This window comes from Heliconius melpomene, chromosome 15, assembly GCF_056956725.1.
Source record: "Heliconius melpomene rosina isolate 202511_hmr_F chromosome 15, ASM5695672v1, whole genome shotgun sequence".
NCBI classification, from domain to species: domain Eukaryota; kingdom Metazoa; phylum Arthropoda; class Insecta; order Lepidoptera; family Nymphalidae; genus Heliconius; species Heliconius melpomene.
In genome coordinates, this window is record NC_140403.1 from 2273304 (window position 1) to 2299529 (window position 26226).

The 26226-nt window shown below is 36.1% G+C and overlaps 3 protein-coding genes across 3 annotated transcripts; 2 read left to right on the forward strand and 1 right to left on the reverse strand.

Annotated features, from left to right (window-relative positions):
* Positions 1 to 47: 47 nt before the first annotated feature.
* FANCI (Fanconi anemia complementation group I) lies at positions 48 to 24644 on the reverse strand. Its single transcript, XM_085198213.1, has 25 exons — positions 24414 to 24644; positions 24128 to 24232; positions 23870 to 24042; positions 23155 to 23322; positions 22786 to 22896; positions 22253 to 22383; positions 21723 to 21922; positions 21056 to 21183; positions 20604 to 20818; positions 19998 to 20199; positions 19529 to 19699; positions 18555 to 18658; positions 17832 to 17989; positions 16990 to 17166; positions 16130 to 16315; positions 15272 to 15606; positions 14483 to 14659; positions 14238 to 14365; positions 13259 to 13455; positions 8412 to 8570; positions 7795 to 7996; positions 7321 to 7510; positions 1400 to 1592; positions 928 to 1084; positions 48 to 477 (listed from the first exon to the last, which is right to left on the reverse strand). The coding sequence occupies exons 1-25, from the start codon at positions 24510 to 24512 to the stop codon at positions 362 to 364; spliced, it is 4182 nt and encodes a 1393-aa protein (XP_085054339.1). The 5' UTR covers positions 24513 to 24644; the 3' UTR covers positions 48 to 361.
* On the forward strand, positions 9385 to 9995 carry LOC146531275 (uncharacterized). The gene has a single exon (XM_085198220.1). It carries the CDS (start codon positions 9385 to 9387, stop codon positions 9979 to 9981), a length of 597 nt encoding a protein of 198 aa, XP_085054346.1. The 3' UTR covers positions 9982 to 9995.
* On the forward strand, positions 10769 to 12832 carry LOC146531276 (odorant receptor 4-like). Its single transcript, XM_085198530.1, has 6 exons — positions 10769 to 10845; positions 11120 to 11216; positions 11672 to 11776; positions 11994 to 12082; positions 12552 to 12618; positions 12767 to 12832. The coding sequence occupies exons 1-6, from the start codon at positions 10769 to 10771 to the stop codon at positions 12830 to 12832; spliced, it is 501 nt and encodes a 166-aa protein (XP_085054656.1).
* Positions 24645 to 26226: the final 1582 nt, after the last annotated feature.

Sequence of the window (26226 nt, forward strand, 5' to 3'; positions counted from 1 at the left end):
ATATATAAAGAGAAAGGTTTTTTCTTTGAGAACAAATAACACTGACATCACAAAATTCTCCATGAATTTTATTTAATAAGTATAAATCTGTTACTATAAAGAAAACAAACAAAAAACCCGACTGGATCAACTAAATTAACGTATCAACAATTAACAATTTATTAATTAACAATTCCAACGACAATGTATCATTTATCAAAATCGGTTCACTAGTTCACATATGTACAATGGACCAAGGAACAGACATACATACGTACACGCTACAAACCTTCGTTTTGGGCAAGGCAGCAGTCGGATAAAAAGGCACTTTAAAGCAATATATGGATCATCATAATATTAATGAATATAATAATAGTATTGTTTAAGAACGTCGCTTCCTCTTTATTATGATAGGAGGTTCATCGTCACTATCATCGTGTTCTCTATCACTTATCACTGGTGATAATATCTCGGTGGCAGCGTCATGTATGTTCAATTCTAGGAAAAAAATATATATTTTAAAAATGCATTTTTTGGCCCAACAATTTATATTAAAAGGTAAAATTTGATAATATTTTAATTATTTTCTTTTATAAATATATAACTTTAGATACTTTTACTTTAATACGTATACATAAGTTATAAAACAAATCCTATTTCCCCAAAGCTTTATAACTTACCAAAATCCCTGTGTCCAATAAATTTATATTGACGCAAACATTATAAACAGTATATTAAATAATAAAATGTTATTTAAGAAAGCAACCTTTTTTGGGGCCTGTCGTGGCGCAAGGGCACAAGCGTGTGACTGTAAATGCGAAAGGTTGTGGGTTTGATTTCCACTTGAAGAAATTTAATATTCCATATCCTGACTCTGGTAACGAGTAACCCCAATGACCTCGAATATGAATTAATTGTTTTAAAAAGAAGTAAAGCATTATTAAGTACCATCATTATCATCATTTCTTTCTTCATTTTCCCCAGCTTCTTCAGTTTCTTCATTTTCACTCTCGTGCTCTGTGACATCTCTATTATTGAGAATAACCGGTGCTTTTATTTTAAAGTCTCTCGCCGTACCAATAGATAAATATTGTTTGAAGTTAATCTAAAACATTTTAAAGAAAAAAGGTATAAATTAATATCTCTAAAAAAACTGCAAATAGAAACTAAAAATACAAAAAATAGTTATACTGACATTATTAACTATCCACATATAAAAGAAAGCGGGGAAACTAGTAATTATCTATTATTAATTACGAAGCACGACGATCGTGGGTTCGATTTCCACTCGATGGAATTAATTATTTGCATCCTCGCTATGCTTCACTAAACTTGGATACGAGGCCAACAGAGTGTCTTGACACTATCTTCCCTATACCTATCCTGCTACATGCGGGATACAGCCGTGAAGCATACATACCTTAGCCTTGCTTCCCAATAACAATACGTGTTTACTAAATAGCTCTGCTTCAAGCACAAGTCGAGGTATGAGCTTAGTGTCGCGTAGTACTTTACTGGCTTTTTGATGGTCTTGAGAGGATTCCATGTAGGTGATCAGGCTGTCTATTATAGCGGAGAGTTTTTTACCAGTGAATTTTAGGAGTCTGTCCAATCTGTGATAAAAAAATGGAATAGTAAATAATGAGCCCAGTGCGATGGTAAACGTGACAGGTTGTGGGTGAGATTCGATTTTCAATAGAGGAAGTGAAATATTTCATATATACATTACTTCGCTCTGGTGTCGAGGCAAAGCGAGGCATTGAGCTCCGCTATTCGTTTGGGACAGCATCTACAGAGTTATAAGGAAGACGTCCAAAAGACAAGACGATATGTTGCTAAGGAACATAGCTGGCGAAACACTGTCACCAGATAAGTCGGCGGAGCTCCTGGCAAAGACGTTCTACCCTGACGACCAAGTAGATGGCGAAACTGAACTGCACAAGCGAGTCAGAGAGGCCACTGAAGGAAGAACTCCCGCGGAGATTGAAGACCTGTCGGAGGACGACCCCCCCTTCACAGACGCGGAATTGGAGATGGTTCTCTCGAGCCAGAACCCAAAGAAAGCGCCGGGACCGGACGGCCTGACCTCCGACATATGCAGCATGGCGATCAACTGTGACAGAGAGGTATTCTTGGCGATAGCTAATAAGTGTCTATCACTGTCATACTTCCCCAAGCAGTGGAAAATCGCCCACGTCTGCATCCTTCGTAAACCTGCAAAGGACGACTACACCAACCCAAAGTCGTACCGTCCCATAGGGCTACTACCGATTCTCGGGAAGACGGTCGAGAAGCTTTTAGTGGGAAGACTGCAGTGGCACCTTTTACCAACGCTTCATCCCAGCGAATATGGGTTCACGCCGCAAAGGGGAACCGAGGACGCACTCTATGACCTAATACAACACATAAAAACAGAAACTAAACAGAAAAAAAAGACAATACTCCTTGTATCCCTGGACATAGAGGGCGCTTTCGACAATGCTTGGTGGCCGTCACTTAAGAGCCAATTGGTGCGGAAACGATGCCCAAAAAACCTCTACTCCCTGGTGGCCTCGTACCTGGAAGATCGAAGAGTCATCATCAACTACGCCAGAGCAACCAGCGAAAAGGGTACCACGAAGGGTTGTGTCCAAGGATCCATCGGCGGACCAACCTTCTGGAACCTCATCTCGGACTCACTCCTGCACAAAATGGCGTCCAGAGGGATATACTGTCAGGCCTTTGCTGACGATGTGGTCCTCGCTTTCTCCAGCCATAGTACTAGTGAGTTACAAGCCCAAGCCGAGACCACCCTAGCCGAAGTGCAGGACTGGGGAAGGCTAAATAAACTGAGCTTCGCCGCGCATAAGACCCACGCGATGGTAATTACCAAGAAGCACAAGTTTGAAGCCCCCGAAGTCTACATGTCCGGCACCCGACTGAGTATGGTCTCGGAAATAAAACTCCTAGGACTCGTAATAGACTCCAAGCTGACTTTCAACGCGCACGCATCTGCAATATGCAAGAAAGCTGCAGACATTTACAAACGACTAGCGTGCGCGGCGAGGGTAACGTGGGGTCTTAATGGCGAGATAGTGAGAACCATATACGTGGCGGTGATAGAGCCAATCGTCCTCTACGCAGCAAGCGCGTGGTCTTCGGCAGCCGAGAAGCTGATGATAAGGAAACAACTAGACTCGCTGCAAAGAGGATTTGCCCAAAAAATATGCAAGGCGTACAGGACGGTGTCTCTGACATCGGCACTGGTCCTCTCAGGCTTAATCCCCCTTGACCTTCGAATCCAGGAAGCTGCCAATCTGTACAAGATCAAAAAGGGGTACTGCGTGGACCTCCTACCACCAGGACGCGAAATAGAGCGCAGGGTGGGACCATTACAAAATCCACACCCATCACAACTCAAAACAACTGAGTACATGCGCTTGGAGAGCCTCGACCAGGAGACCCTCGATAAACACCAAATAGCCGGTCCCCTAATCTTCACCGACGGCAGCAAAATCGAGGGTAAAGTAGGAGCAGCCCTAACCTTGTGGGACCAGGGTAGGGAGAGGAAGTTCTCCACATTTCGCCTGGAGCCGCACAACACCGTCTTCCAGTCGGAAATGTATGCACTCTTCAGGGCAATAGAGATGGTGAAAAAGTCGAAAACGAGCGCTACCAACATCTTAAGCGACTCGAGATCATCCTTGGATCTACTAAGATCCCCATCGACGACTCACCCTCTCGGCCTACAAATGAAGAGCTGCATACGTGACATCCAGAACGAGGGCAGGACAGTGCGGTTCTTCTGGTTGAGGGCCCACGTTGGAACACCCGGCAACGAAAGGGCAGACGAGCTGGCGAAAAAGGCGGCAATAAAAAAGAAGACGGCACCGGACTATGACAAAGTACCAGTATCATACGTCCGAAAGCAGATACGCGAGGAGACTGTCAAGGCATGGCAAGCGAGATATGAAGCCTCCCAAACCGGATCAGTCACAAAGCTGTTCTTACCAGACGTCAAAAAGGCATATACTCTGGTAAGGAAAACAAAAATAACACCAACAGACACCCAGCTACTGACTGGCCACGGAGGTTTCGCCGCCTACTTGCACAGATTCCACTTAAAGGACAGCCCATCTTGTCTCTGCGATCCGCAATGTGAGGAAACGGTCACGCACGTAATCCTGGACTGCCCAAGATACGGCTCAGATCGAGCGATGCTGGAGGTCACCATCAACAAAAACCTAGACCAGCAATCACTCCACACCATCTTAGAATCAGAAGCCACCAGGACACCTTTCCTCACCTTCGCACGTAAAGCCATCTTAACAGCCGCGAAACGCAATAGCTCGCTAGTGGCTCTCCCCTCCGCGCCAATACCCGCGCCACCCTCACAAACATCCCAAACACCAGCACCTGCACCATCACAAACCCCTGCACCACTCACACAAAATTCCCAAACACCAGTACCCACACCACCAACAACACCTGCACCGCTTCCACAAGCTCCCCAGATACCAACTTCCGCACCACTTCCAATCCCCGTACTAATCCAACAAACACACTCGACACCTGCTTCTCCCACACCAACAATACCAACAAAATCAACAATAAATAAACTACTGGCCTCCCTCAAAAAGACCACAGGAGGCCTGCCAAAGAAGTGGAAAAAACTAACCACAAAAGTAAACCCGCCACAGCACAATCCACCAACACTGGCCACAACCAACGTGATGGCAATGCTAAATGAGAAGGCAGCGGACGGACAACCCGGAATAAGGGTCAGGAGCGTAGCCTTGTTCATGGCCGAGGGATCAGAAAGGGTGGGAATAGCTTTCAGTCGCTCGGAACCGCCGGATAGAGTCCAAATTTCACCAGGACTAGCAGCCCTACTCAAAGGAAGCACGAGTAAAACATCGGTGAGGTCAGCAAAAATAGACTCACTGACATGGCAAAGGCTGGCTGAACTCCCCTGCCGAATACTGCGGTCACAGAACAAAGTGATCGCATTGCTCGAGTGTGGGGAGAAATCTCCCTTTGCCCAACTTGACTCGATCCTCCGAAGCGTTCGGGAATGCACGCCGCAAGGAGCCCCTAAGACCATAAGCGTAGACGCAATGAGGGTAGAACCTTATAGAGGCAGCATAGCAAACTACTACGAATGCCTCAAGGTCGCCCACAAACACCAGCTAGTCGTCTACGAAGACAGGGGGGAATGCCTTGACTTCCTAAAGGCAAAGAAACATCTACCTTCCCCCTCAACAGAGGCTCCAACCGAAACGCCGAAGCAGAGCGGATCCGAGAGGCTGCAAGAGAAGCTGTACCCCGAGCCATCCACAAGCAAGACCAACACACCCACCCCCAAACATAACATCTCGAGGACTTTGGCGAGGGCCATTCTGGGAGTCGTCGCTCCAAGGGAAAAAGAAACCCCAAAATGCTCTGCCTCTAAGGCTGCGCGCCAAACCAGCACCGAAGAAAGAGAGGACATTCCGGGAGTCGAAGAAACTCCAAAATGTTCTGCCTCTAAGGTTGCGCGCCAAACTAGCACGCAAGAGAGAGAGGTCAAAGCCTTTTTCGATACTCGAAATCAACGGGAACAAAAAGGACACCGCGAAGGCGTACTAGAGCACAGCAGAGGCAACATAACACTACCTGACCTAAAAATAGCCAGAAGCCCAAAGGAACATGCTATAAATGCGTTCATCGAGTTCTTAGCCACATTAAAGGCAACCCGCGAGGTAAACACCAATATCTGTAAAAAGATCCTTCAGACTTTCCAGAGAGGGAACTTCAAACTCCTGGAAGTAGAACTCGATGAAGCCAAAGCCGCCATCTATGACAACGTCAGCTCCCGTGTCATTCACGGAAGCATGACGGGACAGTACATGGCGGCCTATAGCAGCACCAAGGGCTTTATAGGCCTGGTCGAAAGTGAAAGAGTAGACGATCCCCCCAAATTCCTTACATCAGAGAGCGACCAAGTGGTAGTAGTGGCCGAATGCACGAGGGTGATGCTGGACGATAGGATACTCGGAATGGCAAACGCCATTTCAAGCGATCCTGAGCCGGGCGCAGCCTTCGTGAATTGGGAGCTACCAAAACTTTCCTGGGTAAATGGGGTTCCGGGGTGTGGTAAGACAACTCACATTATCAAGCACTTCGATGAGGACACGGAAGTAGTAGCGACAACCACAGTAGAGGCCGCGAAAGATCTAAGAGAGAAGCTGGCGCACCGCCTTGGCACGAAAGCGACAAAGAGAGTGCGAACAATGGCCTCGATCTTAGTCAACGGTTTTCATGAGGGAATAGCTATAAAAGGGCTAACGGTGGACGAAGCCCTCATGAACCACTTCGGGGCCATTGTTATGGCGGCCAGACTGTCAGGAGCGAACGAGGTCACACTCATCGGAGATATCAATCAGCTGCCTTACATCGACAGACAAAATCTATTCGAATTAAGGTATTGTAGGCCTAGCTTGACAACCAACATCACATGCGAGTTGCCTTGCACACATCGGAGCCCAATGGACGTCGCCTATGCCCTCGCCGGAGTATATAACAGCATTTACTCCGCAAGCCCCATTGTCCACTCCCTAAAGGTTCTCGGATATACCGACGCGCGAATACCACACTGTAACGACGGCACCCTATATCTGGTCCACACGCAGGAGGAGAAGAGGCAGCTGAAAGACCAGGGATATGGAGCTGGAGCAGGTTCGCGAGTCATGACTATCCATGAGGCTCAGGGGCAGACCTTCGCAGACGTCGTCATCGTCCGAACCGGACGCGCACGGATCCGAGTACATGAGAGCGTCTCTCACGCAGTCGTCGCAGTGACGAGACACACCAACACCTGTGTCTATTACTCTGACGATGGCGGTGACGCAATAGGCAACTTCATCAGCCGAGCGGTGGGCGCTTCATTTACGGAGGTGGTGGAGGCGAACCTAAAAGGGGCAATGTCACAAAGAGACGATAGGGTGATAGAGGCACTGATCCAAAAACTTAAGGAAGGCGTTCTGCATAAGCCAGGCCAAATCTAAAATTCCACACCTATATACATAATAATTATACAAAAGACTATAATAATTATACAAAAGACTCTAATAATTATAATTTTTATTCTAATAATTTCTCTAATAATTATAATATATTTTTAAAATTAAAAAAAAAAAAAAAAAAATTGTCGGTAGGGGTCTCATCCAACCCCTCTAGTATAAGCTCTAGATATAAGTACAGTTTAAATTGTCCCAAAATTAAGTACGCCACATTAAAAGAACTTTCTTAAAATAAAAAAAGGCACGGGCAACTATGAGCCCGTGGATGTAGTTTTTTAAAATAAAAAAAAAAAAAAAAAACCTCAACACGACAGCCGTAGCGGGTTCGACCTGCTTCACCAGTGTGCCCAACAGTGTGTAGAGGCGCACGCATGCGCCCAGCACTCGATCGCTGGTGGCGCCCACGCTGCAGCGCAGGGAGGCGGCGCGCGAAGTCCACGTGCTCAGCTGGCACAGCTCGATAATGACGGATTTGTAGAGCTCTTTTAGTTCTGGAATTATCGGTTTTTTTATTGTTATGTCACTGATAACATGTAAAATCCGGTGTAATGTACAATATTTAGATAATGTATAGAGAATCTAAAACATTTCATTAATTAATACGTGTCTGACAGAAGCATTTTCAAGAACAACAAAATGTCCGTGTGATTATTTTCTTTCCGAATGCAAATTGTGGAAATGTTCAGAAAATGTAACTTCAGGGTGGCCACAACTCGTCAAACGGACTATATAATAGTTTAAGCACGGTAATAGAATGGCCGTTATACATACTAACCCTTATCAATTCGTTGTTGATGCGTATGAACGGCATTAGTCAATGCATTGGACAAATCTCGAGCTCTATTGAGCAAATGCTCAGCACATTTGAATCTACTGCTCAGGTGAAGACACACGTGGATGAGCACTGAGTGTCCTGAGCGGGAGTTGATTGTCGGGAAGTCGGTTGTTTCTTCTGCGGGTGACGTTTCATCTTCATCCTATTAAATAAACATATAATATGTATATATTCGTTATTAAATGATTAGTTTTGCGGAAACATCTAGATAAAAGAGTTATACATAAGATTCATAACACCACACATATATAAAAAAAAGTTCTGATAACATTTTAATTATGCCATTCAATATTTTGTTCTTAATTACATTTTGTAATTAAGAGGCCTCAACTGGTCGTGCAGGGACAAAACCATGCGAGTACAAAGGCGTTAGGTTGTGGGATCAATTACCACTCAAAGAAATTAAATATTTAATATTTTCATTTCCTCGCTCTGGTAACGAGCCAACATGCCACTCTAGCATTCGACCGAAAGTGAGGAAAATCTTCTGTTTATCCTGCTAAATGCGGGAATACAGCTTAAAGCTAAAAAATAAAATAAAAATACATGCAACTTACATCTATAACTCCCAATTCCACGGTAAGTTTAACTAGAAGCTGTCCCAATAGCGTGGCCTCTCTTTGCTGCCGTTGTGCCGTATTGAGTAACGCGGGCAGCAATTGTAGAGATTCCGCTTGCTTAGTACTCCGAATGTAGTCCTCGAATTTCAGTATAACCTTTGAAAATACATATTTTATATATATATTTTACAAAAAAAATTGGTTAAATAGGTAATGGAAAATTACATAGCAATATAATACATAGTTGTTTATAAGTCTTTATAAGGTTAATATTAATAGATAATTGTAAGAAAGAATTCGTGATTTTGTTACACTATAATTAAATTCTGATAAAATGTAGGTCCTTTTTTGAACGGTATAAACTATTAATAAATTAACTTAAGTATAAAAATCATATTTATATTTTTAATTTATAATAATTTTATTGGCAATTTTAGTGTTCGTTTGTTACTCGTCCACGGTTAACTTTAGATTTATTACATTTTGTCTAACTATTCTGGAGGCAAACGGGTTCGAATCCCGTGATGGTCAAATGTTTAATACGTTTCTATATACCTTTTTTCCATGGTATAGAATAACCAAAAAATAATAATGTATATAAAATTTAAAAGAAACATTTAGATTTTAAAACTAAAAACTGAGATAACAGATAAAAATAGAAATCCATAATCATTTATCTGTTTACATATACGGCACCTTATACTATAAATTGAAACCGCACTTAGCTATATTTTCATCTTTAATTTCCATTCTGATTTTTCCATATTTAAGTATTAATAATTATATTAATGACAGTTTGATTTACAAAAATAAAAAGCGTTTATAAACATTAATTACATTACTCTTCAACGATAATAACCAGGTACGGTAATATTAATTACAGATGCTTAACTTATATATATAAGCTTTTCAATACTTTAAAGCTTAGAAAAACAAAAATTCATTGGAAAACACTTCAAATACCTACGCCATGTCTAACTTCGACAAATCGTTAGAAAAAATCAAACCTATATTCGTATTAAGCGGCATTACGTACCAAAGTAAAAAGTTAAATATTAAAGAGAAAATCAAAATCCGTTGCGTATACCTTTTTAATTTTATCTGTTTAAACAGTGACTTGTTGGGGTCCATATACTGTTTCATAGACGGTGTACGTACTGGCAAAACATTTGTCGAACTCACGTATATAGCGCCTTGCGTTACCTTTAGCTTCTTGTGCAATTTGAAAGGTATATTTTTAATACACTACGAAGACCAAGTATGTGAATTAATCGATAATTTGCGTAATCTAGACAACAAGAGGAGGAAAGACGACACTGATATAAAAAAAGGCGAAATTAACTTTTTACATGCGATTTTAAAAACCTCAAATATATTAAACGTAATATTGGTACTAACGTTTATAATGAGTCCTTTCATTTTGATAGCCATTAAATATGTGAAAACAAATAAAGTAGAATTGATTTTGCCATTTCTTATTAAATATCCATTTGATCCTTACGATATAAGATATTGGCCTTTTGTTTATATACATCAGTTTTGGTCGGGTACGTATCTGCTAGTTTAACTATTCACCGAATTTAAAAGACATTGTGTGTTGTGTGTGTGGCGGAACTCAACGACAAACTCAACAAGAAACGGAGAAACGGAGAACGGAGAAATTCAAATAAAAATCAGCTTCACGCTGTATCCCGCATACACGGTAGGCAGAGGGAACATTGTGTTAAGACAATCGTTCCTCACTTTCCGTCGAATTCTGTAGGCATTGCGTGTTGAGTGGCGGAATTCAAAATCGCGCTTTAGCGAAGAAACAGAAATATAAATTTAAGTAAATATTTCCTCGAGTGGGAATCGAACCCACAACCATCGCGTTACAGTCACACCCTTGTACCCTTCCGCCTCAAATTAAAATAAAATATGGATATAATGTGCTCGAAGCTATAAATTGTATAAGCCTAAATTCGAATGGTTTACTAGTACACCTCAGAGGAGTCCTGACTGGATCATAACACCAGCTCGAGGAGACTATAATATTGTATTGTTCCCTAAGCTACGTATAATTGCCACATTTCTTAATACAACTATTAAAGAATGTTCGAATTCAAATTCTTACATTTTAATACAGAACTTGTTACAGTTCAACCTAATAAGACCATGTTAAAATTCATTCTTGACACACTGTCACGATGGTCTGTCATTCTTTTAACATTAATTATTTGATGTTAATTTCAGTGGTCGTGGTCATTATAAATATTTGTGTGGTAGACTACCTACTCTATATTTGCTGTACATATCTTCGAATCCAGTTTCGTTTCCTTCAGAGTGATATAAAAAATATTATAAGATCTAATAAAATGCTGACAGAGCCGGATTTGGCGGGGTTTCAAGAAAAAATTGTAAATTTAGTTAAATGGCACCAAGAGGTTATACGGTAACTTTCTTAAAACATCTTTAGCAGTAAGGAATGTTTTCAAGCCGTCGTTGTGCAGAGGAACAAAGGTGCAACTGCAATGCGAAGGTTATGGGTTCGATCCCCACTCGAGGGAATGAATAATTCATGAATATTTTCTTTTTTCACTCTGGCATCAATGCAACAGCCCAGCTTAGAGTTCCTCCACCCAACACGCATTTCCTCGAAATAAATATAATATAATTTAGAAATAGTTTAATTGAAAAATCTTATGCTTATTTAATTTTTACTTCAGCTTGACAAGTTGTTTGGAGCTTATTTATTCGAAGTCAACGCTGTACAACTTCGTCTCCAGCTCTATATTGATCTGCCTAACTGGATTCAACGTTATAGTTACGTATTATAAATATTTTTATATTATTTATTTATTTGACAATCGTAAATAAACTTTTCACTGATCAGTGTATGTTATGTGTGAATGTTGAGTGGCGGAACTCAACACCCTTTGCCTCTTTACCAGAGCGAAAGAACAAAAATATGATATATTTAATTTCTTCGAGTGGGATACGAACCCACAACCTATCACATTCGATTCGTCCGCTTTGGCTTCCCCATCACGTGTCCAATTAACCGTTTAATAAAAAGAAGAGCCGACCTTGGCTTTTTCACATATTTTCTTAGATGTTGACAAAAATAATTTTCAATACACTTTTAAGTTAATTAAAAGAAAAAAAAAAGAAAAAAAAAAAAGAAAAAATATATAAAAAAAATAATTTTGTTTTATAATATCTTGCTTGTGGATCTAACTTTTTTTTTCATACTATATTATAATTATTTCTTTTCACAGGCCATACAAAACATGGCATTTACGATAGTATTCCTCGTATTTCTAACTGCGAGTTTGTTGCAAATATATTTATTATGTTTCTTCGGAGATTTGTTGATGAAATCTGTGAGTATTTCTCTTGTATCTAATTGTATATTTTAATTATTAATAGAGATATAAAAATAAGTAGTATCGGTATGTTAATAAAATGTATAATACATACTTTATGTTCTCTGTCTGTAAAGTTAATATTTTAAAGTAAAACTCAAAGCATTTTTAAAATAATTTATATCAAAATAATATAATATTTACAAGCAATTATCCAATATAATGCATTTTCCAGAGCATAGAAGTCCGTGACGCAGTATATGAGAGCAAATGGTATTACATCAAAGCTAGGGCGGCTAAAAGTTTACTCATCATACAAACAAGGTGTCTTATAATGCCGTCTTACATATTTATTTCTTTTTTTTAGCTTTACGCTATAGCCCGCATAAAGCACGGTGAAAAGAGAGAACCTAAAAATCTAATTAAACACTTCCGTTCCCCGTAATCCGCCGAATTTTGAAAACATTGGCGCAAGCGTGTGTCTGGAAACGAGACAGGAAGGAATGAAATATTTAATATATACATTTCTTCGCTCTGGTAACAAGGCAAAGCGCGGAGTCTCTTAACACTATGTTCCCAGGATCCCCTTACCTACCCTGTTATGCATTTTTTTTAACTTCACGCTGTATCCTATAAATACAGAGCGAAGCTTGAAGCGAAAGCGAATAAAGACCCACAGTAAACACCTAAAACCTAGTAATATTAGGTAGGAAGAATTAAAATAAATAATTTAAATTTTTACAATCGATAAATACATATAGATGAAGTTTATAATATCTTGAATTTGTTTCAGAGCGCAAAAGCCTTGCAAGTTAACAGCTTTTGGATTTTCCGATGTTAATCTGAAGGCCTTTATGAGTGTATGTACAAACTTGCTTGAAAATTTATATTTAAAATAACTAATAAATAATGACAAAAGTTAGTAACTTCTTAGAGTAAATTAGGGCTATATAAAATCTTAATAGGTTAGCAAAAGATAATTATTTTTTTCATTTTGTACTGTTTCAGATTTTAAGCAGCGCCTGGTCTTACTTTGCCTTATTGAAAACTATATACAATCCATCTAAAAATTAAATCACATTTACACACAACAAAGATATATGTGTTATAAATACATGACATTTAAATAAAATACACACAATAAAAAAAAAATTGCTGATGTTTCCTTTAGCACAATATCGTATTCTAAATAAAAATCTATTTATTATTTTCAATATTCAAAAACAACTCGACATCGTGACATATTTAATGTTTTGGACTAGTTATCGCACGTTTAAATTACGCCGTTTAATATATTCTTAATCCTGCATTTAGGAGAGTAGGCAGAGACATCATAGTTTTAAGACAAGGGAGAGAAAGAGAGTTGTGAGAGAAAGAGGAAATGAAAATAATTAATTCTTCTAAGTGAGAACCCTCGCACTTGACCAGTTGTTTGACCACTTGACCAGTTGTGTAGTAGTTTTTCACAATATAAACAAAAAATAACAATTATCCACTAACCTCATTCAAAACGCTGCACGCTAATACAGGGGTCTCTAGTAGCATAGAAGCAATTTGTACGACAATAGTTAATATTTTCTTCCTTATCAAATCCAAGTCTTCTTCACCCGCTTCAGTTTCTAAATAAGTCACGATTGCATAAAGTTTTTCTAGTATATCTGCTAAAATGGCTGATTCTGGCTTATCCGTGATACCAGCTGAAACAGAATTATCTATTAATAATCTTTTTTTATTAATTAATTTTAAAGGCCAATCGTGGCGCGGGGTACAAGTGTGTGATTATATACATAACAGGTTGTCAGTTTAATTCCCGCTCGAGGAAATAAAATATTTGATATGTTTATTTCTTCGCTCTTGTATCTAGACAAAAGAATGGCGTTGAATTTAGTCCACTCAACACGCAATGCCTCCAGTATTCGGCGGAAAATGGTGAAAGTAAGTGAAGACGGAAGGAGAAACAATTTTTTTTTACGATTTTTATAAATTTTAAATGGACTCTTGAGCCGGACTGATGTCTTATATTTCGTTTTATACATTTTTGAAAAACAGACGTTCCGAACACATTTCACAGCTCAGTCTACTCTTGACCACCAGTAGTGCTATGAAAAGGTTTAAGATTATATTTTAAAAGAATTTACCTATTATTTTTTTAGTTTCACGCTGTATCCCCTAAGATACCAGGATAAGTATAAAAAATCTATTATTAAGACTCGCATCACCCAATTTTGATAAACATTGCGAATACAACGGTACACAACGCCGCGCTTTGTCTTGTCAACAGAACGAGAAAAAGCAAATAGTTCTTTCCCCCGAGTGTTTAAATTGGCCCGTTAATCAAAAAGGTTGTTTACCCCTGCTTCAAAGTATCATATAATTATTACTAAACTATGTACTTACTTCTCGTATGTAATTTAAACAACATTTTCCCTTTGATTAAAAAGATTGTTTACCCCTGTTTTAAAGTATCAAAATTACTTACTTATAATAGATAAAATATTTTCTATTTTTAAAGAATAATTTGGCGATAACAATAAACTGAGGCTTGTTTTAAACAATTCAAGACAAGCTAGTGTAGTGCGCTCGTCGAAATCGCACATATCTTGAAATCTAAAAAAAATACAATAAATATTACGAAATTTAAAGTATAAAAACATGTCCTATAAAATAAATTATTATTCGTTCTTATTCGTTTTTCTTTCTTTCTTTTCCTTTTTAGTCACATACCTGCACACACATCTATTGTACAATAACTTAGAAATTTGAAGTACGTGAATAGCCACAACTTTTTTCTCAAGTTTCTCTCCCAACACACTTTGTATGTTTCTTATTGAATATAAATGAAAATCACATTTGCCTCGTACGTAATTTCGTTGTTCAGTAGACGACCATGACACTTCTTCGCTGTTTTAAAACAAAAATAAATATTTTAAGTTTTATTTCCTTTGAAAGACTTCGACAGTACAAAGACAATACAATAAATAACAAGACTTGAATTAAATTTTATTTATAAGCGAAGAAATTATAATGAATTACTTTTATATTGTTTGCCGCATAACAATAAACATATATAGAGGAACAACAAGGTCAAAACCGTTCTCCACTTTCCGACCAAATTCAAGTCATCAGGTGTTAAATATAGGATCTTAACGCAACACATCGTATTATAAGAGGAGTTCAATGAAAATAATTAATTGCCCCACGTGGGAATCGAACCTACAACCATTGCGTTAACAGTCAGATGCTGACCCGCTGCGCCATAATGGTCTCGCATTTAATTGTTAATTTGAGTCCACAACCAATTCTTAAAAGTTAAAATACACACTACAATTTACGGAAAATACCCTACTAATATTATAATTATAAGTGTGAAAGTTTGCGAGGATGGATGTTTGTTCCATTTTCACGCAAAATTACTGAAAAGATTTAGATGAACTTTTAGAGTAATATAACTTATATATCAGAACCACTCCAAACGGTGCCAGGGTCTCTAGTTATCAAAAAATAATTACTAACCCATATAATAAATCTAAAATACGTAAACAAAGTCGCATATCCCATAAACATGGCAATGGTCTAAAAGGCCCCGTCCGATCCCTCATTAGATTCGACATTTTGTTTTTCTTCGGAGACTTTTGTGATTTATCACTCTTTTGCGTTAAGCTCCGTTTATTTCCACTAGTTTTATTTTGTTCTTGCGTATTTTGGGATATTGTGGTTTCTTGTGAATCGGTTATAGGTTTATTTTTGTTGTTAGCATGCGTATTTTTGCCCTTTTTGGTTGATTTCGAGTTTTTCTTTTCTTCTTTAGTTTGATTGAAAGATTGGGTTTTCTTTGTTTTTGGAGAGCTCTAGGAGAGAAATTTAAAATGTCAATAAGTTTTCTTATATTTCCTAATTTGACACATATTTTATATAATTTTTAACAATGATTATTTTGATACACAATGTCTCCAGAATTCGGCAGCCACCTTCTTTCTGGAACGGAGTGTCTAAACATTAGGTTCCCTCTGCCTACCCTGCTGTGTGCGGGATACAGCGTGAAGCTATTAAAAAAAATCAGATTTAGATTTTTACAAAGATTTGTTAAGCAACAGACTTAAACTTAAACAGTTCCAGCAAGCTTTTAAATATCGTAATTATTCACGGTTTACCTCGCATATAACAGAGTTGACAGAGGGAATGTAGTGTTAAGACAATTCATTACCCACACACTGCCTTATTTTCAAGATATTGCGCGTACAGTGACGGAAGTCAACGCCGCGCTTTATCTACCAGAGCAGAGAAGCAAAAAAAAATAAAACTCCCTCGAGGAAATGGGGCTCGAACCTATAATTATCGCTTTCAATATGCGCCAATATTTGCCGGTTTTACCTTAGTATTTTCTAATAGTATTGTATGTTGTTTATACAATTTATGCGTTAATTCGGCGAGGTTGCTACTGGGGGTCCATTGTAATATTTGATGTGCTATCAACGCTTCGAAACACTGCATTAATTGTTGAACTTTAAGGTTTTTAGCTTTAGATTCTGGAGATAAATCTGTTAGAGCAACGTCTTCCTGCAAGAGTGATTTTAACATTAATAGAAAAAAATATCAAAATATGCTCATAATTGTCATTATAAAATATTTATGTAGTAATTGAACCAGCTTCCTAATTACTAAAACAACAGAGGCCTCTTCATTTTAAACCTAGAACCATATATATTAGATAAATCATTAAAAAAAATTCTGGAAAAGAATGTAACAAACAAATGACAGACAAAAAAAATAATTTACAAAACATAATCATAAAATTATTTACTTTATCTATACAATAAATAGAATACTTATCAAAATAAAATTTGTCACCTGTCTTTGCACAACTAATATTAATTGTTAAAAGAATACACAACAATACTGCTGATATGTCAGGGGCCTTGTAGCTTTCGAAGCCCTTTCGAAGGAAATAATAAAAAGAAAGAAAAATATTCAAAAACGTGAAAGGTTCACGTTTACTGTCCAAACAACACTCTTTGAGTCAATGACTTGCATTCATTTTTACATAAAAACCTTTGTATTCCTACTACCCATTATATTATTTACTAATGTTGTCAAACTTCAATGTAAATTATTAATAGATAACAACTTCCGTTAAAATAGTAAAAACAAAACAATTAGTATGAAATTATTAAATGTGCCAACAGAACAGAAGTTATAAATTCAAAGGAACATCAAAATTTACCACTACATACCATATTGATCAGAGTCAACAAATCAATTTGACACAATTTGTTCATAATATCCATAAGTTTAGTTTTGAGGTAAGTAACGCTGTTGTCGCTTTGACTCGATAAATAATCTTCTGTATCTTCTTCAGGTATAGGTTCCAAGAATTGGGCTATAACATATAATAATCGACCTATTGGTTCCTAAAATGGTAGATAAAAGTCAATAATGATAACGTTTTTAAAAAACATTGCCAATGATGTTGTATTGGTTAGAGGAATTCAGCTATAGCATATAACAATCGGCATATTGGTTCCTAAAATGGCAGATAGAAGCTCTTTTTTACAAAGCATTGCTAATTATGTTTAAGATAATATCTAAAACACTGTTGGCATTCTTATAATAATACTACATGTTATCTAATTTTAGTTTTATGTACTAAGTTGTTGTAATAATAATCATCAATTATTGATATTGATTGAGTTGTTTAACCAGATTAAGATACCATCTTAAAAGTGTATCGAATACCACATATGGCAGGGAGAAAAGTTTTTTTTAACAGGTAAGGAGAACCTAGTGTTTAGACATTACTTTTTGCACTACTTGCCTGTTTTCAACAACCTTTGTAAGCAGAAAGAACCTAGTTTTGACGCTGCCTCGTAATTTTTATATCAAATTTCTAGACACTGCGTTGTGAGTAACAGAAGTTAATGCTATTAGTTATTGCCCATAATGTGTGAAGTAATTTATAAAAGGACCCTAATATCTTTAGTTTTTTTTTATTTTACATTTAAAGGGCAACACACAGTAAATAATTAAGTATTCACACATAAAAGAAATAAACAAAAATGTTATATTATTTACTTACAATTAAATTAGCGGTGAAAGGTGTTTCTTGTACACACTTATCTAATAACAGTTGCCAATTATCTTCTTCCTCTTGTAAATACTTGATAAGGTGTTCGTAAAACAATTCTAGTATGGACTCATGGAGGGCTGGTTTCTCTTTTGCACATTCGTACATTTCTGTTGAAAACAATTTATATAAACAATATTTACTAGTTACACACTCGTTAGAAGTGTCGCAGGAGCACATGTGTATGACTATAAGCGCGACAGGTTGTGCGTTTGATTCCCACTCGAAAAAATGAAACATTTCATTAATGTCGGCAAAAAGCGGGGAATGGAATATTTCCAGGTTCCTTTCGCCTACTTTGCTATGTGCGGCATACGGCGTCAGGATAAAAAAACAACACGCGCGCGGCTGCGCCAGAATGCTACTACGCATCCATTTATTTTTTAATTTAAATTGTTATCGTACAACATTATCATAGTAATCAATAAAAATAGGATAGTCAAAACTGCATTCCTGTTTAGCCGTTTTTGAGATTACTGTGGAAAAACGCTCAGAAAAAATAAATTGTTTTAGGATTTATTATATCAATGAATGAGTAGGTACAGACCGCAATCAGCTACATTTTTGTGACATAATTATGTTGATGAAAAAAATGCTATGAAAATAATGGTAAATAAAATATATTCTACATAAATTATATAACTTTATATACACATTAAATAAATTAAAACTCACTAGAATATAATAATTGTTTGACAAGTGCATCTTGAACGAGACATCTCCGTAGTATGGATACTACTTCCAAGCATATTATTTCATTTCTCATACGTGACGTCACTCTGAAGAAGACAATCATTACAAAATATTATTATTACAGACAGAAGTGAAAATATTAAATATATAAAACAGCTGTTTAACATGTCGTAGCGGTGTCGTGAGGACAATTAAGAAAACAGTTATATATACGGAAATTGAATAATAATTTTGACTTAGCACACAAGTCACAACACAGTAACGTTTATTTTAAATTGCTATAGCACTTAGACGGGAAACAAAGAGAAGCACCAAACGGTTTTTTTTGTTTGCTTTACGCTGTGCCCCATAAACATCAGCATAGGTAGAGGGAATTTGGCAACCGGTGTTAAGATACTCCGTTCCCATTAAGACACTTTCGTTCTCACTCTCAACCGAATTCTGGAGGCATTACGTTTTGAGTGGCGGAAGTCAGCGCCGTGCTTTGTCAGTCGCACGCTTGTACTCCTGCACTACGACTAGCCTCAAACTTTTATATTATATTTTTATACAGGGTGGAAGAGGCAGCGCTTCTTTTATTGAAACTGCATATAGGGTAATATATTTCAAACCCACACCTAAGAAATTAATTAAGGTACCTCAACAGTTTGGACGTAGGATTTTTTTTTCATTTCACGATTTTTATCCATACCTGTATTTCGTGTGACGCACACATACGTATGCGACGTTTCCGATTTGACAGGTAAGTGTGTGCGTGCCTATGTTATACTTTACAAATGGTGTTTTATTTTAAAACGATAATTTTATTATTTATTTTGTTTGAAAAAATAACTTTTTCATTTTTGGGAATTATTTTTTTTCCGAATTATATTAGGCTATTATAGAGTAGTTAAAACTGTGGTTTTATTTAAAGTGGTGCTGACAATTCCATCCTGTATAATAAAAAGTTTACTCACGTAGAACCCTGACTGTTGTTATGCATATCTACAGCAATTTGGGTCAAATAGGAATGTTCAGAGCAATCGTCGTTGTAGTTGTTTTGGCTCATTACTAAGGTTTTAGACAATTTTACATGTCGAAGGACAGTTAAAAAACCGGACAACGCTAGACACCGGTAAGCTGAATCCCTGAAATGTAATTGATATTAAATGGAATGATTAATTAAAAAAAATAAGGTTTTGGAAAGTACCCATGTTAATAAAATTATTTTATATCTCCTTAAATTTGTGTAAAATAACTTGAGCAATTTGGTCAATATCTACAATTTTACACTAAAATTATAAAACTCAAGTGGAAGAACTATTTGTTTGGTTAACAACGCTAATCTCAGGACATACTGGTTCCGTTTATCGAGGTAGGATAGGATATAATACATCACAGTAATAGTTTCTTACCGTACTATAAATAACTAAAAAAAAACAATACCTAGAATACAATCCCTTCCTGCACACCATGACCAGCACGTCTCGCACTCTCGCACTGAACGCTATCAACGGACGGACAGCCTCGTACGTGTTAGCAGAGTGTTCGTAGGAGACAAGCGGTTGACAGTTCTCTAGTATTGTTATCAATTGTGAACTACGCTCTATTGAGACGGGTGTCAATTTGCATAGAATGTGGAGGCAGTCTAAAACAATAATGGTAAAAATATAATATAATATTTAAGAAGGAAAGAAGTCTTTAATAAAAAAAGAACAAAGGTTGAGGTCGCAACGCAGTGGCACCGACGTGTGCGATTTAGAGGTGCGCAGGCTGGGGCCGGGCCTTTACAAAATTAAACAGTTACTCTTTTCACTATCGAAAATTTATAATTTTAAATTAATTCTTATATTCAAAAATTTATGGGACCCCCACTTCACCGCTGCTTTGGTGCCTACACATTTCTGCCAGCCCTGCTTGTGGTTTCAAATACCATTACATGCATTATTTAATATTTTCATATCTTTGGTCTGGTAAGGTAAATCGCGTCGTTGAGTTCCGTCACTCAACACTCATACGTTTTTTTTAAAGAAGAGAAGCCATATAAAATACCTGTATACTGTGGTAAATTCTGATCACTAAACAATCTATCAGACAATTGTCCCAATATATGTGCCGTTGTTTCCGGCTGAGCTTTACATAACCTCACTAATATCAGTTTTCCATGAGACCAGCATATTGATGCCGTGGGCTTTATACGAGAAACGGAGAGAAGTGAGAAGGCCAAGTTTATCAACCCTAGTACTATTAATTGACGGTGATTGGCACTGTAATAGATAGAAAAATAAAATTAGTAGTTTGTGATAAATTGTCATAAGTTACTAAATAGGTTCTAGCAGATCTGGGCAACTTAGTTTGTATACGCATCCAGAATTTTTTGGAAAGTGAGGAACGAAAGTGTCTTAATGGAAACAGAGTCTCTTAACACTAGATTCACAGGTTCCCTCTGCCTACCATGCTATGTGCGGAATACCGTAAAACTAATAATACATATAAAACAATACCTTTCAGTTGTAAGCACTTTAAGAACATTTACTACGTCGACGTCAGGAGGCAAAAGAGACCTCACCCACGACGACTCGCTACTTCTTAACTTATCTAGTATATTTAGTTCTATTGCTGATTTTATTATCTAGAACAAAATAATATTATAATTCTATTTAGATTCTTTTTTGTTTTTAAGATTTTTAACTACTTTTACTGTATACATGCAGTCAAAAAACCGATCAAGTGCGAGTCGGTACCTCCCACAGGGGGTTCCGTACCAATTTCATGGATGTAGGTCAACGGGAAGTAGAATTAGAATTTATGAACGTTGACAGTTACGTTTGCAGGCGTATGCGCGTAACTATACGTTTGTAGTATTTATTTCTGTAATATAGATAAATTTCCATTTTTCCATTTTTTTTTCTTTATTTGCACTATAAGTTCTCACTTTATACCAAACTTAATAATGGTACCTACAATTACACGAGACAGAGATGAGACTAGAGACTAGAGATACTAGAGATCTAGAGTATGCGATGAATTTCGTACAAAATGCAGTATCCTTTGATAACATTGTCTTAAAATTAGCTTAATGTTGGATATTTGATATTAATTTCAGCTTCATAACTCAACATTCCAAAGTTCTAATTCCTGATTCTGTAAGGGATTTATTATTTCACTCACGTCCATACAAACAGATCGAAAATCCGTTCCTTTATCAGATATGGCAAGTGCCAAATCAATTATAAAGGGTGCTCTCAGCAATTGCGTTTTGGGCCACTGTTTTATATGTTTCCTTATCAGTTCCGGTTCGGCAACACCCTGTGATATGTGATAGAGACATGTTGATAAACATCTGCTTAGTTCGGCGTGACTGAATTGTACTAAAAATAAGATTTTTTTGTTATAGTACAAACAAATATATTATTCAGCATTTACAAATATATAGTCTTGTCAAGTAAAGTGGAAAGTGAAGAACTGAAGAGTTTTAATGAGAATGGAATGTTTTAACACTAGGTTCCCAGGTTCCCTCTGCTTACTTATGTGTGGAATATGCGTGAAGCTAAAATAAAGTAAAGTAAAAAAATACTTCGTTTTAACTAAAACTTATACTTGTAGTTAATTTCATACAAGCAGTTTGAATTTTCTCGCTCGGCGGATCCATCTCAAACTTGAACGTTTTATTTTTTAGTATACACTAAAATATATCTTACCTATGTCGTCCATATCAATGGTTGTAGACTCAGAATCTTGCGGGGGAGGCTCTAACTTGCTGTAGAGCCTTATACTGAAGTAATGGCTTAGATGTGATAGAACTACTTCAGTATTATATAATTTGCATAATCTGCAAATATAAGTTTTATAAAGCTGAAAAGTTTGGTTGGTTGAATGTGCTAATGTCAGAAACTATTGGTTGAATTAATAAAATGTTTGATACTCCCTTCATCAAAGAAGGTTATTAGCTATATAAGATTTCAGTAAAATTATTTATTTTACCATAGGTACTTAACAATTGAATATGAATGTATCATAAATGGTTACAATCGATTTATTGTCTTAGCTTCATATTGTATTCTTAAAAATGTATATGTATATAGTAGATTACGTAGATGGCACCTAGTAAACAATATTTGAGACATTGTGTATTGAATGAGGAAAGGAAAATAAAAAATCATTTACCAAATGGAACCCACAACCAGGCGACCACAAAGGCCTATAAATTGATGCTTTTGACTAAAAAACTTACTTCAACAACTGGTGAACCAAGGGTGGTAAAGTTTCTGGCGGTAAGTCCATTATGTAGGAACATATTTTATTTACAACCTGCTTATGTTCTATTTTTGGTAATTGCAGATCCCTAGAAGTATTAAAGGACAATATTTATAAGAAACTAGCTAGATAAATTTTTAAACAAGTTAATCATAAGCAAAACAAAATTGCATAAAACAAATTAATAAAAAGGGAAGGTAATAAAAAGTAATAATTCATTCCTCTGAGTGGGTATCAAATCCTCCCATTACTTCCTTTTCCCATTTTCTGATATACATACTTATTATAAAAAATATAAATAGGTTGATTAGCTAGTTTCAATTATTTAAAAAATATCTATACTAACTTGAACATAGCGGCTAACTGTACCAATTGTTTCTCTGTCCAGCAACACTGGCATAGTGTGTGGACACATTGGATCTTAAATTCCTCTCCTGTCATTTCAGAACCACAATGTTTTATAAGGTTTTCTGTAGACACAGTATTTAGACACTCTGGTAATATATCTTTCCAACTAGATAAATAAATAAATATTTTAGTAAATAATCTTTCTAAAATCTATATATATAAAAGGACTTGTCCTCACTGACTGTGGGGTACCACAATGAGGTAAGACGCATGCACAGCCGTAACTGCTGATGGTAGAAACGTGAAATTAGGACAGATGTATACTTTCGTAATCTGTCCATCCACTAAGGGATTTTGAAAAATTTTCCCTGAAGGGGCGAAATAGGGGTTGAAAGTTGGTATGGAAAAAAAAATTTATCGGCACTGATTTTTATAAAATTTGAAATTTAGATTTTTAAAAGTATTTAATTGAACATGTGTTTCATAGTTTATTTTAATTCATCCCCTAGGGGTGCAAATAAACAGGCGAAGCTGCGCGCGACTGCTAGTCAAAAATAATTTCATTTTGTCTGTGTAACTCAATGTCACATTTAGACTAGTTAACAGAGCAAGGAAATGATAATTTATTCCCCTGACTGAGAATTAAATCCTGAATCATTGTATTTGTAGTGACACTATTTACACAATTATAATAATAACATTTAAATTCTTACATCATATTAACATCACCATCCTTAATTATAGATTCCACACATTCATTGCTCCACCTAACTAAATGTTCAATGGGCATTCTTGGAAGCTCAAGACAAACTTTACTTATGACATCACCACAATGAGTTAAAGACATAGCTTCTTCTCTACCAGTTTTCAATACTTGATCTATTACCTGCAATATAAAATGCAACATGTACTCATTATAATTAATAAAATATAAAATAAATGTAGTAGATCAACAGAGGCAACAAATATACCTTCATTTTTATTAAACTATTATTGTCAGCTAAACCTTTGAAAATGCAGTCAATTAAATTACCACCATCATTTCTTAATATCCTTCGAGGAAAGTCCACCAAAACCTAAGAAACATAATAATTGTATTGATAATATGAATAATTTAAAATAATCATAAACGTTTATATAGAGATCAAACTTATAAAATATTATATTGTCTGTTTTATTATAATATAACAAAAAAATTAAGGCGTACAATAGATCAACAGTATGTTTACAGTAATTATAAGACAAGTTTTTTTATACCTTTTCTATATTTATTTTACAAAAGCTTCGCAACTCTTCTTGCTTACTATTTTCTCGAGAAAGTTTTATTATTTTAGTAAAAATTTGGGAGGAATCCATACTTGAAAATTATATAGATAAAACTTAAATGCTTAATAGTTAGTTAATTAATTTAAATTTACTCCATAACTTCACTTTCAAAATTCAAACTTTTGCACGTATATCGTAATAAGTTTGAAAACAAAGAGTGTCATTTGACAGTGACAAAGTATATATATGACGTCTTATCGCGCCATATTCATATATGCACAGATAATATAAGCTCTTCTAGAAACTTTATATTTGGCTATTATACACTCATTATTGTTTACTTTATTTATTTATTTTTTATAAATTTATTTATTATTTCTGATATGGCCAGTACTTTAAATGTGCACTGTGAACTGTAAACATTCATTGAAATACATAAATTATTATTTTTGTCATAAAGAATTTATTAGTAGTTATTTATTAGCATATTGACTTTTTCAGTAACTATATCAATGTGTTTATTAAATATACCATAATTATAATACTACAATTACAACATGATGAGGTAGTCATATCTTATTTTTCATATAAAATACGTTCATTATTGAGCATTGAACATTGATATCACTAAAGCTGATTCACACTCTCGCCTCGCATCGCGGCCGCTACGCTTTGTGTCGGCTTTTTGGACGCGATTCAAACGACGTGGGGCGGTAAGGTTACTTTATTATTACTCTCTTGTGATCGTTTTTTTTATTAAGTGCTATATATTTTCTTTTTTTTTCTATTATTTAAAAAATATAGTGTGTCGTTGCGGTAAACTTATTCAAAGTATTCGATATAACGATGTGTTCTTTTGTTTTCAAAATTGGACGTGAATTTACTTTAAAACTGACTTTAACATCTGAATATCATTATATCGTATATTTTAAATGTCAAATTAATGCGCTTTATAATATTAATTTAAATGCCGCCTGCTTAATATTCACGAGTCTTACCATGCACGATGCGATGACTTACACACATATTCACTCTACCGTACTTAAAAACTGTGATGACCTCTTAAATATCCAATTATTGATACGGTTTGAAGCTAAATTTCATCTATATTAAATGTACAACGATCGTAATCCCTTCAATTGAATAATAAATTATACTGAATGCTTAAACTATTTTCCAAAATATTCCTTAGTTTTTTATGATTTCTCTCTTCATATTTCCCGTTTTTCAACATTTCTCTTTCCTCGATAAATGAATAGCCTATCCAATATTATTATTATAATTTCTCAAATCAATAACCGACCAACATCAATAACTAACTAGTAGTTCCTGATACATGAAAATGAATAGAGCGTTCAAAAACACAAAAGTTAATTCTTTATACTATTCGCATAGAATATAAATAATGAAGTTTTATACTCTCTACAATAATATGTTTATTTTTTGATCATTGAATATCAGAGGTTAGTGAGCTTAGCGAGCAGGGGACGAAGCCCCACGTAAAGCGATAAAAAACAGTGTATGTTGTTCATATAATAATATACACAACATACAGCATTTGTAATATATTTTTTTCTCATTAAAAAAATATACAATAAAAAAATCAAATATATGTTTATTGTTCTGCTGCGGTGTATTGCTGCGCCATCCCCATCTTCGCCTTTGTGTCTTAATTTTTTTAAATGATATAAACCCAACGCATTGATAGGTATATTAAAGTAGGAGGCGCTTCGCGAGATTGTGTATTATCCACACTCGATAGACTTAGCGGCCAATTAAAGTCGAGAGTATGGACGTCTAGAAT